At 37.9% G+C, this 19131-nt stretch overlaps 1 protein-coding gene and 1 long non-coding RNA gene across 2 annotated transcripts in view; both read right to left on the bottom strand.

The window, feature by feature from the left end:
• LOC105923485 (complement C3) overlaps positions 1-7747 on the bottom strand; it is a 33353-nt gene extending 25606 nt beyond the window's left edge. Inside the window, exons 1-12 of the mRNA XM_036144879.1 lie at positions 7575-7747; positions 7480-7494; positions 7358-7393; positions 7084-7122; positions 5342-5531; positions 5011-5176; positions 4807-4877; positions 4420-4511; positions 3466-3548; positions 2855-2942; positions 2654-2756; positions 1403-1517 (exon numbers count right to left, since the gene is read on the bottom strand). Of these exons, the coding sequence (XP_036000772.1) occupies positions 1403-1517; positions 2654-2756; positions 2855-2942; positions 3466-3548; positions 4420-4511; positions 4807-4877; positions 5011-5176; positions 5342-5531; positions 7084-7122; positions 7358-7393; positions 7480-7494; positions 7575-7660 (1084 nt within the window). The 5' untranslated portion in view covers positions 7661-7747. The remainder of the gene's footprint in view (positions 1-1402; positions 1518-2653; positions 2757-2854; positions 2943-3465; positions 3549-4419; positions 4512-4806; positions 4878-5010; positions 5177-5341; positions 5532-7083; positions 7123-7357; positions 7394-7479; positions 7495-7574) is intronic.
• A 638-nt stretch (positions 7748-8385) lies between these two features.
• LOC105923893 overlaps positions 8386-19131 on the bottom strand; it is a 33095-nt gene continuing 22349 nt past the window's right edge. Inside the window, exons 31-44 of the long non-coding RNA XR_004932228.1 lie at positions 18733-18883; positions 18165-18328; positions 17205-17360; positions 16994-17053; positions 16077-16167; positions 15681-15732; positions 15032-15119; positions 14800-14889; positions 14421-14526; positions 12133-12222; positions 11968-12051; positions 11772-11852; positions 10369-10516; positions 8386-9504 (exon numbers count right to left, since the gene is read on the bottom strand). This is a non-coding gene — a long non-coding RNA (complement C3). The remainder of the gene's footprint in view (positions 9505-10368; positions 10517-11771; positions 11853-11967; positions 12052-12132; positions 12223-14420; positions 14527-14799; positions 14890-15031; positions 15120-15680; positions 15733-16076; positions 16168-16993; positions 17054-17204; positions 17361-18164; positions 18329-18732; positions 18884-19131) is intronic.

Genomic DNA, 19131 nt, shown 5'->3' with positions numbered 1-19131 from the left:
TTCTGGACTGAGATGTCTGATGTCTCTCCAGGTATCCGTTGGAGCCACTTCTCCAGAGTGGGGGTTACTGCCCCGAGTCCTCCGGTGACCACGGGCACTACTGTTGTCTTCACCTTCGAGCCTCTTTCTAGTTCTTCCCTGAGCCCTTGGTATTTCTCCAGTTTCTCGTGCTCTTTTTTTCCTGACGTTTCCATCATTTGGGACGGCCACATCAATCATAACGGCTGTCCTCTGCTGCTTTTCAATGATCATGATGTTCATAATGCTCAAGGCCTGCTCTTGTGCTGCCACAATCAATGCTTTCCTTCAGTCCAGCCCGTTCTAGCCATTGATAGGATTTGGTCATATGAGCCACTTCAGCTATCTGTCAGTGGTACGTCCCAAGCAGAGGTTTTTCCTCCTGCGATGGTTTCCTTCAGTTCCTTCTCTTCCAGCTTCCGTTGTCTGAGACATTCACTGAGCTCTTCATCCCCCGGGGCCATATTCCTGATATATTCTTGGAGCTAGGATGTTTCATCTTTGAAGGTGGCTCGGATCCTCACTAGGCCTCTGCCTCCTTCATTGCATTTAGTGTACAACTTGCGGATAATTAATTTGATATGGAGTCCACCATGGTGAGTAGCTTTCAAGTCTTAACATCAGTGTTCTGGAGTTCCTTCTTTGGCCAACGTACTACCCCAGCAAGGTAGCTGATTGCAGGAAAAGCATAGCTGTTGATTGCTTGGACTTTGTTCTTGCCATTGAGCTGACTTCTCAGAACCAACCTTACTCGTTGCAGGTATTTGGCATTTGCTGCTTTCCTTGTGGCCTGCCTGTTTCGCTTGTGGTATTTGAGGTACTCATGGCTCTCTTGAGCATCTACTATTCTCCCTTCTGGGAGTGCAACTCCCTCTGTGTGGATTACCTTCCCTCACTTTGTCACCATCCGGTCACGTTTCTCATGCCCGAATGGCAATCCAATGTCCCTGCTGTGGATCCTGGTGTGGTGTGGATCAATGTCTCAGTCTTAGCATACAGCTAATTTACAGGAGGTGGCTGATAGTGGCCCCACTTCTGAGTTGGTATCCATAGCCAGACTTGTTGATTATTTGGCTGAGGGGGTTCAGGCCTATGCAGAACAGCAGAGGAGACAGAGAATCTTCTTGGTATATTCCACATTTGAAGGAGATTTGTGCAATTGACTTGAAGTTGGCCTCTATGGGGGGTTTCCACAGCCTTGTAATCAATCCATACAGTACATGGGTTTGTTTGCCTGACTTTGCAGTCTACAGTGACTGTTCTGTCAACCAGCAGCTGGTGTTTGGCTCCACTGGTGTTTTTAACCTTTGCCTTTCAGGGCCTCTGTCATGTGTTGATCCTTAATCAGTAGGTTGTTTCTCCCAAAGTGTGACTGAGTCCTTACCTGCCTTGGTCAGCACAGACGCTTTCACATACACAGAGCTTCCCACTAGAGCTTTGATGTCAGGGTAAGCTCTCCTAAGCTCCTCCATAGTCAGCCTGACTGTTCCTCCATCCAGCTGCATGTAGGAAAAGAAGAAAACGCAGAATTTCTATATTTCTTATGCGCTTCCCTGATTCGCTTTATTAAAAGCTAACACATCATGTTTAGCAGATTTTTTTTTTTGGTGAGCTAAAATTCAAATGCATAAATTTATTTGCATCGATCAGACATGTATCTTTACATTTTCTGGTGGAGTTAAGTTGTCACAGTGACTAGAAATATGATAGAAAGATGCAGGAAAGCATCTGTTGCAAACTCACAGCCGGTGGGATTATTGCATAATTATAATATCTATCTATCTATCTATCCATCCATCCATCCATTTTCTGACCTGCTAAAGCCCTCATGGGGTCGCGGGGGTTGCTGGTGTCTATCTCCAGCATTCACTAGGCGAGAGGCGGGTTACACCTTGAACAGGTCGCCAGTCTGTCGCAGGCCATTATGATATCCTACTAGGATAATTTATTAATACAATGTGAAGATGGTTTTCTTTACGGCAATAGTTTTTAAACGGTAATGATGTGGGAGCCACATCTGGCGGTGAGTCAAAGAGTATAAAGGTGTTGTCAAGTCAAAAGTACTAATGGTGCCAAAAATGTAATCTTTTGTCTTTAAAATGACAAAAAGACATGACTGAGTTTCCTACATGCTGAACAGAAAAACTATAAACAAATAAAGTAGATGGATTATTTTTTGTTTTTTGTAAAAAGCTATTATTACTATTATTAATCATGCAATATTTTGATCAAATAAATAAAGTCGCTCAGTTTTTGTAGGAAAAGGTTGTCTAAGTCGTTTTAGATTGCAGGGTTCAGCACATCTATACTAATTAAAGAAAGGGGTCCAGTTTGTATTATTACTTCAGGCTCAATTGAAAAAAAAAATAAATCATTTTCTGTCATAAGAACATGGTTTTCTTTATTTAGCCAGGTTTAATTGACAATTCAAAGGCAGATTTGGGTCAAGCAAAGTCTGCTTTTGAGTAAAACTACTGGATACATGTGGTACGATTGACCATTAAATTTAGAGAATGCAAAAAGCGTGGTTATTTTAAAATGATTACTTTGTGGTGTAGCTAAAATCTTCTCGTTAGAAGATTTTAATTCCTCTGTAATGGTTTTGCCCTAATTAAAAATGAGAGGAGAAACTTACATCTGACACCTGCTTCACAGAAGGTAATCTTTTCATCTCTTGATTGAGTTTCACTCCAAACACGACGTAAGCCGTGCCCTGGACAGGCTCCCCATACAGGTATCTAAAATTCAGTCACAAATTTGTTGTTTGGCTGACAGTTATCGGCAAATCTAACAGGAAAGTAAGACAAGGAGTCAATAAGGTTTGTGCCCAACCAACCTGGCTGAGATTTCTACAACCAGCTCGTCGTCATCCAAGCTGAAGAAGGGTTTTTTAGGGGTCAGTGTAACATTGAAGCCAGGAAGAACTGGAAAATAAAACAATTGAGTTATAGTTTACCGGTTTAAAAATGTAACTTGTGTATAGCAAAAAGTGTACAAAACACAGTATTTTCTGCCTGCCAAATGTCACTTTGGCATTCATTTCCCAGATAGCTAAATAAATTAGACGAAACCTTTGTTTTTTGTTTTTTTAAAACCGCTGCTGAAAAAAATAAATGTATGCATTATATACAACAAACTAGGATACATAAATTATTTTGCTCATACCGGTACATTACTTGAGTTAGATACCATTCTTATGGCTAAATGATTCATAGGTAAAAGCAAGCATTAAAGATTTTCTTTGGAGATGAAACTTTGGAGACTTCCAATGTAAACCAAAAAAAAAAAAGTTAAAAGACCTTCAGAAAGTCTTTTATCTAAAGCTCAGTGTCTGTGGTAATGTCTGATAGAATAACAAGGAAACAACATGATTTAAGATTCTACAGAAGTACAAGACATAAAACCATGATGAATGTCGTTAGACTAAGCTAAATTTAATTCCCCTACCATATTTCTTCACCTCAAAACGGGAGGTGAATGTGTTTTGCTCCCAGTGGTCAAACTTAGCCGTCACTAGCCATGTCCCTTCACTGTAAAAAAAAAAAAAAATTACAGAAAGTCTATAAAATCAAAGGAAAGATAAAATAAAAATAAATAAATAAATAAGACAACATTTTTGACAACAGGTGGTTGCTCTCCTATAACTAAATTGTGGTTTGAAAAAAAGGATGTGTGTGTGTGTGTATTCTTAAGTTGATTACAACACCTAGAAACTTTTAAGGAATAATAATTAACAATTTCCTATTTTTATGGGGTTGAAACGTGGCATGTCAAAATGGGAAAGACAACAGAACCTGTTTTGCAAATAAGGCAAAAAGTGTGCTGAGCTCTTTTGGTCAGGAAATGACAGCTTGAAAAGAGCTTCTGAATTATATCAGCAGCTACAACAGAGAGCGTCCCTTCGGCTGCGCCCTTCTTCAGGGGTCGCCACAGCAAGTCACAACATACCTGCCAGAATTTTTACACCAGTTACCGGATATAATGTTATTATAGAAAACAAATGTCTTTTCAAGATGGTAGATTTGTTGAAATATCTCATCAAAATGAGTTTACACATATTGCCAAAAAAACAAAACAATCACACCATACCAAAGCCAAAGATAGTACTACAATTATGAACAAAAACTTAAATTATTGTAAAGCTTGTTTTTAGCAGAGCCCATCTAGGTTTCCCCTCTTAGTTGATTCCCATCTAACTCTTCTGAGCATAAAAAAATTACCATTGAAAAGTAAAACCATCAGTTTCAGAGCTTTCTTTTAAAGTAATGCCTGAATTCTTTTTTTTAAAACTGCAGAAACAGTTTGATCTTAATCTAGATTGTTTTATTTAGAGTTTAGACCTTAACAGATTGAAATGGGCTAACAGGGAACAAGCCAAAATTTAAGAAATGCTCAACTTACTTGACAATCTCAGACAGGGGGAAAGTATCTGTTATAACGCCATGCAAGGCTCTGGTTCTGGAGAGCTGACTGACCACCACACCATCTGGATTCTGACACACAAAATGTATTTTGATGACAACAACAAAAAGTAATGACAAAAAAAAAAAAAAAAAAAAAAATATATATATATATATATATATATATATATATATATATATATATATATATATATATATATATAATTTGAGAGAAACTTTGTTGGATCTCATGATTATCTTCAACAAATTTAAAACACCAGATCATATAACCGGATTATTCCAAAACATATATTAAAAGGAGACTCTGACTCTCTTTTTTTTAATCTCTGTATTCACAGCATGTTTGTTTTTATCTACAAGGTGTTACCTGAATGTCTATACTGATGGAGCTGTCAACGGCTTTAAAGAACGGAGTGGACACAAAGGTTCTGAAACGAACTGGTAAAGAGAGCAAACACAAAGATTTAGTTGACAAAACACTCAACCTAAAATCCTTGATACTTTGTATATATAATTTGACTGCTTGTGTGTTGTTTTATGAATAAGCTATTGTAATCGCTTTTGTTCTCACCAGTGTCTCCGGGGTTGTAGATGGGTTTGTCTGTTTGAATAAAGATATACCCAGAATGAAAGGACACCATCAGCACTCGTTCCTCAGAGTGTAAATCCGCAAAGTTTAATTGCAGATAAACAAACTTGTTCTGTTTTTCCTCGCGGTTCAAAAGAGCAGATGAAAGCTGCGAAAACCAGCCATTGGGACACAAGGTTTAGAATTCATAATAAATTTTTGGTACTAATTGATGCAAACGTTACAGAGAAACCATAGTTAATAAAAAATCTACGACTAAGTATTTCTTTATTTGGCGCTTGATGGTAAAAATGTGTTGTTTAACATAACTTACCTGTATAGGCTTGAGAACATGGTATTTATTAGCCTGATTGAGTGTAGCAGAGTCCTGGAGGAGCATAACGCTTTTGCTAAAGTCCCAGATGGCGATGGAGACGGTGACAGGGCTGGATGCGCCATCTGCTTGTAAGTAGATGTTTTCCTGGATGTCCGTCCTCAGGATGTCTGGAGCCACCAGAGTGAACCTTCAAATAAGAATCATTAGACAGCTGCTTTTGCGTATTTATTTGTGGGCAGGCTACACGTCCTGCTAGAAAACGTAGGAAGCTTGTGAGGACGGAGAAGCATGAAGTGCTCTAAACCTTCCTGGTAGGCTGACTTTGTACTTTGTAACACCAGCAGATGACACAGTGCCACAAATTATCCAGGTCTGTGGAAACTTTACATTTGACTTTGATCCACTCGAAGCTGTAGTTATCCCTTTTGCTTTTTAACCACCCCATTTCCTTCCACTCAATTTTCCAATAATACGCTTGGATTACTGCCAGATTATTTAATACTGATATTTGTCACTTACCCACTTTGTAGAGGGTGTCAGTGACTGTCTGACGGACAGTGGTAAATACAAGTCTGTCCCATATTATGTAGGTTATAACGTAACTTTTCTTTACTGAAATTGGTATTATTGTTCCTGTGTAATATTCCAATCTTCATCCAAACTGAATTTGGGGGATTTCATTACCTGTACACCACAAGCGACAAAATCAATAATTGAAATACCCACTCTGTTGCTAAACCTATTGGGTCACCCATCCAAATCGTTCAATTCAGGTGTTCCAAACAGCCATACTATATGGCCATGGGTGTATAAAATCCAGCACGTAGGCATCCCGACGTCTTCCACAAACATGTTTGAAAGAATGGGTCGCTCTTAGCAGAATGATTAGTGCAAGAACTTTGTGTAGCGAGTTTTAAGGAGTGGGTTCTTATGACCTAGACGGTGCATCCAAGCCTTACATGACAAAGTATAAAGCGTCGGACACAGTAGCGTAAAGCCCACAGTGGCTGGACTCTAATCGAGAGCAAAGAAGCCCTGTTCTATGAAGGCACAAATCCTGCCTCTCTGTCTGGCAATCCAATGGAGGGGTCTGCGTTTGGCATTTATCAGGATCAACAACACTTGCTGCACTTGGTCCGTTGAAAAGTTTGGTCCACAGGCGATTATGATGTGGCGCTTGTTTTCAGGAGCTGGACTCAGACCCTTAAGCTACATTGAAATGAACTCTTAATGTTGCAACCTAACAGGAAAATTTGGACATATTTATGCTCCTAACTATATGGGAACTTTTTTTGAAATGGCTCCTTTCCTGCTTCAGCATGACTCCACAAGACCTACTCGTCCAACATAAGCATCTGACCTCACAAATACAGATCTGGAAGAATGGGCAAAGATACCCGTAAACACACTCTAAAAACTTTATGGAAAGCCTTCCCAGAGGAGCTGAAGCTGTTAGAGCTGCAAAGAGAGGGCCTACATGATTATCCTAAAACGTATGAATTAAAAATGGGTCATCAGTCAAGTTCATGGGTATGAGAGCAAATGACTGAAGACAAACTAGAAAATCACTATGTGTAATCATTTTATATACTAGACATTTTTTAATTACTGAAATAAAATAACGTTTTGATGATGCTCTAAGTTATTGAAATGCACCATAGTATAACTGTATGGATACCAGAACTGTTGTGTTGTAATTTTATCCATTTGTTGCATTGTTTACTGTAAAGTAACAGTACCTTGGTGAAGAACTGATGATTTGCTTTGTATTTCCTCCTCTGCAAATGAATGGGACAAGAAATCATTCCAGACACTAAAAAACTAAAATGTTTTATTGTGTGATATAAAAAGATTTTATAGGCTTCTAAGTTTGTTTCATGTTGTACAAAATGTTCCACCATTTAATGACGACTAAACAAAATAAGGAATAAAAAAATAATAATTAATAATAATAATTATGGATTGTACTGATATTAACTTTGTTTTAAAATAATACCACTTTTGATAACTTACTGATGGTGGCGCAGGTAGTCCTCAAACGATATAAATCTGTAGAGAGGAATCATAAATATTACCTGAAGTTGTCATATGTAAATGTTGCAACTGTTCACGCAGTTTGGTGCAAACATACATACTCTTCATTCCAAGGTCTGTAAAGGACAAAGCTTGGTTAGTAACTGAAATTCAACGAGATGGAAGAGCAGAAACTCCTGCAGAATGGAAACCTTACAATCTCATGTCGTCCACAACACGTCGTCCATCAGAACCACAGAACAGAAGGATAAATAAAAGGTTTTTCAGCTTCCACAGAACCATGACGATCGTCTAGGACGTTTCTGTGGACTGTAGTCAACAACAGAGGTGATCAAATATATGGTCCGGAAGATGTTTCCCGTCATCAGGTGGGGGGGGCAGTGTCCAATCAATAATGAACAAACAGTAAAACACACTGGAAGCAGCCTTTGAGCTTGGCCAAAGGGTCAGAGGCACACTGTGGAAAAAGAGTAACTACAGAGATTACAAAATACTTATTAGGTTAACGGATTAGTTTCTCTTATTGGTTACATCAACATTGGTGCAATTATTGGTTGAATAAGGCAAAACAAATGATTCATGCTAAAAAAAATTCTTGCCATAATAACCCACGGCTGCTCTGTTGATTAAACACACTTTTCTGTTAAAAGGGCACATTTGCTATTATACTGAAAAGAACATATACATTAATATAGTTTTGAACTCGACTGTTTTTCCCTCTTTTAAACACCGACAGCAAATCTGAAATTCAGCTTATTTATTTTGACGTTTTAAATAACAGTTGTGTGGACAACTTGTGTGATTTGCACTTTATCTTAGCTCACCAGACAATTTAATTAATCAATACCTTGTTTATTACTATTTAACTGCTGATGAACTCATATTTCATCTGTTGATGGGAAACATTCACTGCGCATGGTTTGGATAAACCATAAAAATAATGATAAAAACAAAAAATAAACCTGACAAAATCTGTTGGGTACCTATTAAAGTAATGCACAGGAGACAATTTCGACCAGTTTTATTACCAGATAACATGGTTTCACACATCAAGCAAGAAAAAAAAAAAATCAAACTGAACAATATTTTAATCGTTATCATACAAATATGAGACATAAAACATTCACAAACGCATTCCGAGGCAACGAAAATAACTTCAGCTGACCAAAACTGATATTTTTATTTCAGAGGACACTGTAAGGCAAAAATAATAATATTAGTATTGATAATACAAGAAAAAAAGTTAAATATTACAGCAGATCTCAGTTCTTAAGCATTTTCTATTTTTACATTTTTCTCTTCTCTGGGGAAAAAAAAATCCATTTAGGTTTTTATTCCGCCTCAAAGTCAGGAGTCAGAATCTGAGTCGCTGTAGTCGGCAGTCAGGGTCTGACCACAAACTTCCTGTTTTGCTAGTAAAATTATGGTTGTTTAACACATAATAACCTTCTGATTTCACCATCACTTAATCAAGCCAGAGAAATAAAGGAAACTGTTGAGTTTCAAAGAGAGATGAAGAGATATTATTGCTTAATATTTATTTTTATTGTTCCACATTTGCAATACAGCAGCTAGCGTAGCTATTTGAGCACACATCCTTCTAAATTTAGCCAAAAACGTTTTTCAATTTCCCTTATTATCTTACAGTTTACCCATTTTAATAATAAATATAGTATCAAATGCTACAGTGGAATACTTATTTAAAAAAAGAGTAATGCTTTGTGTTTTCGATCGCTTCTCTTTAAAAAGACACAAGTTGTATGTTTTTGTGGGTTTTTTTTTCTGTAGCAGTTTATTGTTGTTCCCCAGTCTAATTAAATGTTCAAAGTGCTCGGGAAAACCTAACAGTCATGTTCTGATAGATAGACATAATTTCACCTGCATTTTTTTCCCTCCTTGCAGAGATTCACAGGGATAAAAAAAAGAACGATTGTTTTCCCTTTTAGGGTCAAAAGTGTGTGTGGCTGTTGTTCAGCTTGAACTACAGCCTGCAGCCGTTCTCAGACAGATCCCTTGCAGCGTCAGTGAGACTTTTGCATTTATTTTGCAGGCTGGCATTGCTTGAACACTCAGTATCTGATGGCCAGGGCTCCACCCAGGTGTCCTTCCCCAGCATGTAGATGAACCTGGGCACAAATATAAGAACATATGGAAGAGAAAAGCTGAGTTTAGCCCCTGTTAGAGCTGTTAATGTATGTCACCTTAACATAGCGGTGAGCTCCGTATTTGAAGTCTTTCCCACAATTAATATTCTTAAAGGATATCCAGAGGAGGTCTTTTTTTGAAGATTTTCCTCAGAGCAATATTTTTGTATACGTGCAGAGGGCATTTAAGCGTGAAATTCATCCATCTAAAACAACTAAAACCGCATAAATGTCACAGCAGTTCAACTGTATCCATGGGGATTTTTTTTGTACACTGTCGTTTTGCATTAAATTGTTAGTGACTGAAGGCTATCGGTATTGAAACGTGGTTTGCGGCCAAGTGAAACATGGAGAGATGGGAGGTCCAGTTCTTTTCAATTGTTTTGGCTCTTTTGGCTCAGCTCCATGTGCAGAGTGAGCGTTAACAGCTCCCAAATATCACTCAGAGCCTTTAGGTTTAGCCGCATTTAGCAGTCGTGAGTGGAATGTGAATTGCTATTCATTTTCAATCATTAAGTCAGGCTATTCCACTGTATTAAAATGACTGGCCTCCTTGTCTCTCTGTGTGCCAGATCTGTATCGTTACATTTGTTGTTTGTGGAGCCTCGTGTCTTTCTTTGCATGTGATTAGCTGCATCTCTTGCCCTTCAAAATAAAGTTTGCACCCATTATTGCATACTGTTGCAGCCTTTTGCACAAAGGGATACTAACAAAGAGGCCTGCTGGGCTTGATTTAGCGCTGGATCCAGTTTGGTAAAAAAAACAAAAAAAACTAAAAGGACTGTAGGAATGAAGAGGCAGTTAAAAACCAGAGTTATTGATACTGAGAGTATTATACATGCTCACCCGTTGTTGGTAGGGTCATTGGTCCACTGGTCCTCTTTCGGACCGATGATGAGATACTGGGAGCCCTCTTTTAGCTTGAGTCCCTCTCTGCAGCCACCATGAGACATGAAAATCCTCTTCTGACCGACTTCAACTCCAGCTTCTACACCTGGAGGGTTGCAGGTACAAAAACACTTTTATCTAGTTATAATTTAAATAAACCGACTACAAAAGGTAGTTTTTTTTTTAATTATAACAATCACATGATATAAAAAAAAATGTCAAACCCTCTTTCAGTTTTAATGTACAAAAAAAAAATCTATCTGGTGAAATTTTTAAAATGTAAGGTGAATGAAGGCTGAAATGAAAAAAAAATTCTGTTAACTGTAAAAAACTATTTTTGGTGAAATTGACTACCTCCAACTTTTTAGCTTGTTGAAAAGTTAAAATTACAGACAGGCACTTCACATCAGATGGACATGACGAGCACATCGCTCCTCAGCTTTTTAAAGGATGTTAAAACTGCAGAGATTTACTTTGGTGTGAGGCTGATTGTTAAAGTGAAAACCATGGTGAGAGATAAGGAGCTGTCTGAGGCCTTTAGAAAGAAGATTTTAACAACTTGTCAATTTGGTTGTGGATTTAAAGAGGTCTCAAAATAATTCAAAGTCAGCAATTCCACTGTACAGACATAAATGTACAGGACATTCAAAGCAATCCTGGACCAAGTAAAAGCCCAGATCTTGATCTCATTGAGATGCTGTGGGTTGATTAGAAGTGGGCTACGCATGCAAGTAACCTTTTAGCAAGATGGAGTTTGTAAATGATCAAGTCAGGATGTGCAAGGTGTGCATGGCCTACCAAAAAAGGCTGGATGCTCATATTGAATTAAAAGGTGATTCTTTGGGTTAATGGTGGGGGAAACGTATGAAAACGGGCTATTTAATCTCTTCTTAGATATCTTTTGGTTTTTAATTTGCATTTTACAGAAAATTTCTAACATTAAAGGTGAGAGATGCTTTTATGTAATTTACCAAGGTCTTGGTTTTGTTCATCAGAAATCTGTCAATTTAACAGGAGCGTGCAGCAACCAGAACCAAAATTAAGGATGCTAGTCTTCATCATTTCATTGTCTTAGATCTTAATTTTGCTTCATCGTCCCTTCATCTAGCAAAACACATTAAAATCTACAGGTATGTCAAACAGTTTAGGTTAATTTTGGTGTCTAGAACCGATGTCTTAAAAAATGAGGGTTTGCATTAATTAGTACAATAAAATAAATGTTACCACTGCACATTTCTAACGTGAAATAATAAGGGTCATAAATATCAAACCGCACAAACCAGTCCAGTAGGTGGTTAAAAATGTACAAACATGAGGCCGTGTATGTCAAGAGAGCAAACCAAGGCATTGCTGCCACTCACCAAGTTTAATGACCTGGGTAATCTCCATCTCATATTTATCATAGTAGCTCTCAGTGACACTGAGCACCTTCACCCGCCAAACTGAAGCACAGAACACACCAAACATGGAAAAATGGTTAAATCCTAATGAAAACGAGCGTCCTGCTGAATGTTTAGCTCGCTCAAACACCACTTTGACCGATTTTCTTCGTCATACCATGGTGTAAGCTCGAGCAGGCAAAGATCTCTCTTTCTTTGTTGGGGAAATTATCACTGTCGGCTTTTGAGACGCAGCAGTCGCCTGCAGAGTAACACAAATACATGAATACCGGGTATCATAAGCGTGCGGCGATTTCCTGCCGGAGGTGCGACCGCTTGTTACCCTGCGTGCAGCGGCAGACGTTGTTGTCGCAGATCCGAGTGAGCTCCTCCCTGTCCTCCCTGGGAGAGTAGGTACGACTGCAGCGGTGATCTGAAAGCGGAGGGAATTTTTGTTTTATACTCTATATGAAAAATACATGTAAAAAATAAAGTAAAAAAAATTAGCTTGCAGTGCGCCAAACAGAAATCAACTAACATTCATTAGGGTCAAGTTTCATGAGGTAATAAGGTATAAAAGTATTACTTTTGTCTCATTACAATGACAAACATAAGATGCAGACTTGAAAAAAAATCAATAAACCTCAGTCATAGTATTTCTATTTTCTAGTGACGATGGTGAAAATTCCCTCAGATATTTTAAAATTAGGGCTGGGCAACGATTAAAATTTTTAATCGCGATTAATCGCATAATTTGCCCGATTAATCATGATTAATCGCATTGTATGCGCAAACTCCAAGAATGAATTCAAAAGTAGTGTAAAGAGCACTTTTATTTTAATGTTCTGCTGCCATATGAACAAAAGTGTTGTAACATTTGTAGCACTTATTTTATACTGGATATTTTCAACCCATCTATTGAATTTAGTGCACTAGTTGATCTTTTCTTCATAAGAGAACAGCAAGCACTGCAGCCAAAATATGGCCTTTTTTGACCTGCTGTATATTAGCCAGTCCTTAAGCATGATGTATCATGAAACTGTTGACCTTTTGGGTTTTGTGGTTTTTATTTTATTATTACAATTAAATAATAATAATAATAACAACAATAATGTTATGTTCAGTGTTTTTTCGCTAATCCACCTCTTATATATTTCAATCCTTATGTAATTTTGTCTGTGTTGTGTGCACCTGCCTGTTGCTTTAATCCTATAAATTTCCCCGTCGTGGGATAAAAAAAGGATTAGCTAATGTTATCTTATCTTAAATTACACTTTTTAATATATGTACTGGGTTCTTTCAAGGTCTTAATTACATTTTCTGTGTGGGCTCCAGTAACATATGATAGATAATATCTACTTTGAAAGTTAACATGAACTGCTGCTGAAGATGAACACTGATCTACCTGGATGTTCCATGGAGGACTGAAACCCCTTAGTCAGAGACGTCTGTGGGTCTGTCAGGGCAATGACAGAAGTTTCGTCTCCTCTCTCTGTTTCTGTGGCTCAACGTTTTCATGTTTTTTCACGTGCTTAGATAAATTTGTTGTGTTTCCACTGAAATGAACCGGCTTTTTACAAAACATACAGCTTGATTTTATTTACGGAATTAAAATAAAGCCAAACGGTGCTACTTCCCCTGTTCATGTTTTTCTGCTGCTGCGGTCTCTCTCAGCTGTTTGTGTGTTAAGTTTGTGTGAGAGCTGAGTGGGCGGGCCAGGCTGAGCCTGCGTGCTGATTGGCTGGTGCCGCTGAGCCATGTACGAGAGGGGAGGGGGAGCACCAGAGTGCTGCCATGACAGCGCGCTGCAGTCAGCGCGTGCTGACTGACACTGACTGAAAGCATGTGAGCAACATGCGTTAATGCGCGATAAAATAAATATCGCCGTTAATAGTCTAATGAATTAACGCGAAATTAACGCGTTAACTTGCCCTGCCCTATTTAAAATAGTTTGAAAATGTACAGTACCTTGTAAAACTATTTGTACTGTTTGATCGTTTAAGCGTTTTCCTACATTGCCACACCAAACTTTAATGTGTTTCTGTGGGATTATATGTGATAGGTCTACAAAAATAGCAAATAATCATAAAGGGGAGGGAAAAGAATATGCTTGCATATTCATTAAAGCATAATATTAAAAGGTTTCTTTCCTTTAGTGATTCAGTTCACTAAGTGAAACACATTATATAGTTCAATAATACACTGAAGGCATTTTCAAGCCTTTATTTTGGTTGACTATGGCAATTTTCAGCTCACTCACTACATCCCTCCTGAGCAAATTATCATTATCATTTATCATTGGCCTGTCTGGTGTGGTCCTTTATATTAGTATTTGTTTCTGGGTGTCAGACCAAAGAGGACTAAAAACAAATGCATGTCACACCTTTCAGATTTTTATCTGAGCAAAACAAAAAAACGTACATCTTTTAGCTGCTGCTTCACTCTTTTTGCGCTGCTTAGTGTTAGTGAGTTATAAGCTTTCAACACAATTATTTGCAGTCTATGCTTGTAACAATTTATGCAAAATATTATGGGGGTATGAATATTTGCACCAGGCACTATATAGATAAAATCTGATTTCTAATTCAGCACTATTTAATGCTTGTGTAGCACGTCTTCATATTCACTTACCTGGGTTGTAATACTCATAAACGGTGACAGACGATGGCTGCAGGAGACCAACTTTAAAGGTCTGCTGAAGCCTGAAGATGAGAATTTCGGGTTCTTTGTGAGAAACCTGAAAAGAAGAAACAGGGCAAACAATTAGTGTGAAAAAGAAAAGTTAGAAAATGACACAAACTTGCTATTAATAATCCAGCAGGCTGCATGGTGCCAAAAAGAAAGGGACTTTGCCTGATGTCTTCTGAAAATGTTAATTAATGTCAGGAAGGTAAATACAATCAAACTGCAATTAGCTGCACTTTCAAGGCTTTATAATGGATTAGCACACGTGAACTCAGACTCCTTTGCTGTAATCCATTTAATTAGAGAAAGACTTATTATGTGTTACCTTGAACAGGTGAATGACCAGGGACCCTCTATCACTCAGGTTATCCACGATCTGAAAGTTGCTGATGTAATGATCCACCGAGTTGGAGAGCTACGTAAACAAATGTGAGACATGTTAATAACCCCGGCCTGAGGAGCGGGGCATCCCTTTGTTGTATAATTTTTCAAAATAAATACAAGATAAAAGGCATCCATGCTGTTTTTTTCAACCACTGTCATAGAAGGCTCATCACCATTTCCAGGTCTGAATTCTCTGGGGTGAAGCCCGTGGGGAGACTGATGTCAAGAACCACCATTCTGACGTCCCTAGGTCCCAAAGCCCTGTAAATAATAGACAGCAGAAAATAGTTTACCTTTTTGTTATTGGTGGGCTGCTCAGTCCAGGTCAGGGGCTCAATCTTTAGCACATGAGATCTTAGTGCCTAATTCAAGACTGATAGTAGGACGAGACAAGAGATGGATGGACAGATTGGTGAAGGGTGACTGAGCTCCCTCCTATACACAAGCTGAAGGCTGTGTCATCTGGGGACGCTGGTCCTCAGCATCAAAAAGAGTCAGTTAAGTTGGTTCAGTCATCATAATGCTACCTGGGCATTTCTGTTTGTAGACAATATTTTTAAGATGCTACAAGAAAAGAAGCCTGGTAACCAATGAAAGCACTCAATGAACAGTTATTGCTATTTTAATGTAGCAGTACATTCAAAAGGACCCATATCTATCTATCTATCTATCTATCTATCTATCTATCTATCTATCTATCTATCTATCTATCTATCTATCTATCTATCTATCTATCTATCTATCTATCTATCTATCTATCTATCTATCTATCTATCTATCTATCTATATATATATCATATATATGTAGATATAAAGGCTCACCTCACTTTAATTGTGATCTGGAAGGATTTTTCTGCATCAGCTGGAGGCTTTTCTGGTTAGAAAGGGAGACAATAAAAATTATTTCATGCAAATATTCAATGGTTATGCATTATTTTCTTCATTACTCTACAATATGATAACATTTGACAGATGTTTAATGATTGCTTTTATAAAACAAGGCTTCCACAAAAAGTTTAATGATAATTTTTTTATCATTAAACTTTATGAGGACTTGGATTTATCACTATTGTTGCATCATAGTTGCTACTACTTTTATTTTATATGCGTTTAGCTTTCAGTGTTGTTGAGTGAGGTGAGACCCTCCGGCACTTCATTTGAAATTTCTCATTAAAACTATATTTTATAACACCTATTTGAGTTTGTGTGTTCACTTACCGCTGGATTCTTCAATATTAACACTGAGCTCAAAGTGCGTGCAGGGTGCTTTCTCTGCAACTTCATGTAGCTGGTTGTAATAAGTCACAACCTTAGGAGGAAATGTAAGTAACAAAAGGAATTTAGTTGACACAAATCTTTCTCATAAATACGTTTTGAATTTAATACATATTGCAACAGGATTTTATGTTTTTCTTACATATATTTAATGCTTCAGAACAGATTAGTTTGCTTCACTGCATTGCGGGTTTCATATGCAGGTTCATCCCATTGAATGTCTCTGTTGCTTGTGCATCTTTGTTTACCACATTTTTTCCTTCCATTGAACTTTCCAAAAAATCCCCTTGGATAAATTACTCTGTAAACAGCTAAGTGCTTTAGCAACAACCTTATGTGGCTTGGGGAGAGAGTAAATGACTGTATGCTGGACAGCTGTCAAGTCAGCAGTGATTCCCATGATCCTACAGGCCACAACTCACATTTTCTTATATAAAAGTACTAGTCTGATGGCCATAGAAGCAGTGTTTTAAAATTTTTCTACTGGTCTAATGTAGCCCTGAGATAAACTGGCGACCTGTCCAGGGTGTACCCAGCCTCTCACCCATTGACAGCTGGAGATAGACACCAGCACCCATCGTGAACCCACAAGGGAAAGACATGTTAGAAAATGGATGGATGGATGGATGGATGGATGGTCTAATGTAACGTAAAAGTTTTCGCAGAAATTCAATTGTGGCTTTCCGTTATAGACATCAGCAGTAAAAAAAAAATGCTGTATATCACACTGAATATAATTAATCTACATAAAATATAATACGAGTTTTCTTCTAAACTAACTTCGACTTTAGGTTTACAGTTGGATGTTACTGAGATGCACATGCATAAAGGAGGCTGGCTTTCTAAATATTGGTTCATACCTCCAGGATTCCTTCCCCGTTCCCTTGAGCCACAACGTCCATGTCGATACCAGCAGGCAACTAAACAGAGAACCCCACAAATAAGGAGTAAGTTGAAATGAAAATTATTTACAGTACTCATGAGCTCTAGAAAAACAACATGTCCTGTAAGCCTGCCATCTGATTTTATTAGTTTTGTAGTTTTTTTGGACCATTTAATTGCACAACTCACCTTAGAGGAGCGAGCAGCATAGGCCGTGTCCGGGTTAAAGTGGTAACGGATTTCCTTGCGTCCCGTCATCCTGATGTCCACGTTCAGACTGAGGTCAGCAGGAGGAGGCCGGTTGATCATGTATTCTGACAAAGCCTGGAGCACAACCATAGTGGACTGCAAGAGCAAAGAGAGGAACAGTTTCTGCAAAACGCGCAGCCACAAAATATCGCTACCATCTTTTTTTTGTTGTTGCACATTTGGTTTGTCTAAATACATGAAATATTCAAGAATCAATTATTTAAATTGAATGTAGATTTGTAGAATGTAGAATAAACAACATGGAATGCCAAAAAACATTTATCAGCTTCAAGTTATTTCAGTTATTTTATTTCTTTGTGTGTTAATTGAAGTGAATCAACAAATCTGTCTCCAACTTATACACAACTAAATTTAAATCAATCGTCTTTTAAGTAAGGTGTTTGTTTCTGACAGTAAATGGCATAAACATAAGACAAAAAGAAAAGATAGCAGTATAAAACAAGTATCTGTTTAAAAAATAATAATAATAATAATAATAATAATAATAATAATAATACCTTTTTTTATTTAACTTTGATGTTGGACATTGTTTATACCCCTCTCAATAATTAATGGGAAGAAAACTTTTTGGAATTATGGTAATCAAACGCAAGTTATCATTGCTGATCAGATTCCTGCATCTTTCCTAGTATTTTGATGATTTATGAGATCTGTGACTATTTCAGGTTGGAAGTCCGCAAATCTTTAGCTCGTTCCACACATTTTCCACCAGATTCAGTTTTGGGCCCTGGCTGAGACTCTCCAAAACATTAATATGGTTTTCAGTCAGAATAAAGATGGTGGTAAAATTAAAAGTGTCATTAAAAATCCAAATCTGGAAATATATTAGGGACATCTTAGCATCTTATGAGGAAATAACAGACCACTCCAGGCTGGTACCTGAGTTGAGCCGAAGCCTCCTCCTCTTCTTCTCTGATTGTTGAGCCATTTGAAGGGCACTGCAGCATCCTCCATGCGTCCCAACTTTATCAGAGCGAGCAAAGCATAGCCAGTTGCCTCCAGTGTGAACAAGTGGTTTTCCTTGTCAGGCCAGTGGCTCTTATCTAAACAAGTGAGCAGAAGAAAAACAGGCTTGATGAGATGAAGTAAGGCTTCTGCAGGGACTGATGCCTCTGCTCCGTTAATAAGCTGCAGGAGAGGATGTACTGATAAACATGCTGCATATCATGCTATAAAGAAGACAAATAAATAGCTGATATAACAGCAACCTTCACCTTTTTCTTAAGAATTCAAAATTTTACTTGTGAAGGAAATTAATGATTCAAATGACTTAACTGAAGGGAAAAATGTCTTTGCTCCAATTGTTAAAAGCTGGTGATTCAGTAGTTTTGTAAGCATAAAGGTTAAAGGAACAGTGATCAGTTGGTCTGATCAAAGCACCATCAAAGCTAGTCCCTGCCTTGTCATATTACCTGAGTACGCAAATGAAGCATAATATCCAAAATACCTGGAGATGCTGCTTCAAGTAAAGACAGATGAATGTTGTTGTGTGTTCCCTGCAGAGCCAGAGCATAGGAGGTGATAGCCACCGTGTATGGTCTCCTTCCACGAATTAGCAGGGCTCTCGTCAGGAACTGGGTAGTCGAGCTGATAGCTGCCTGAAGCAGACAGGATGATGACATTACAGACTGCTTCATAATAATGAACCTCAGAGGAGTCTCCGGGGGAATCTATGTTCATCAGTAATATAAAGGGCGTTAGAACCAATGTGGGAGTGAACATAAAATCTGATGAGATCAACCAAAACAAAAATCAATGTTTTTTTTCTGGTTGTTTTTCTTGGCAGATCTTTGTTCATATTTTATGTCTAACAAAGTGTTGTAGTTTTTTTCAATACATTGCTATC

The sequence above is a fragment of the Fundulus heteroclitus genome, chromosome 13, assembly GCF_011125445.2.
Source record: "Fundulus heteroclitus isolate FHET01 chromosome 13, MU-UCD_Fhet_4.1, whole genome shotgun sequence".
Taxonomy (NCBI): Eukaryota; Metazoa; Chordata; class Actinopteri; order Cyprinodontiformes; family Fundulidae; genus Fundulus; species Fundulus heteroclitus.
Note: the sequence above shows the minus strand (reverse complement) of the source record. Positions and strands in the feature narration are given on the sequence as shown.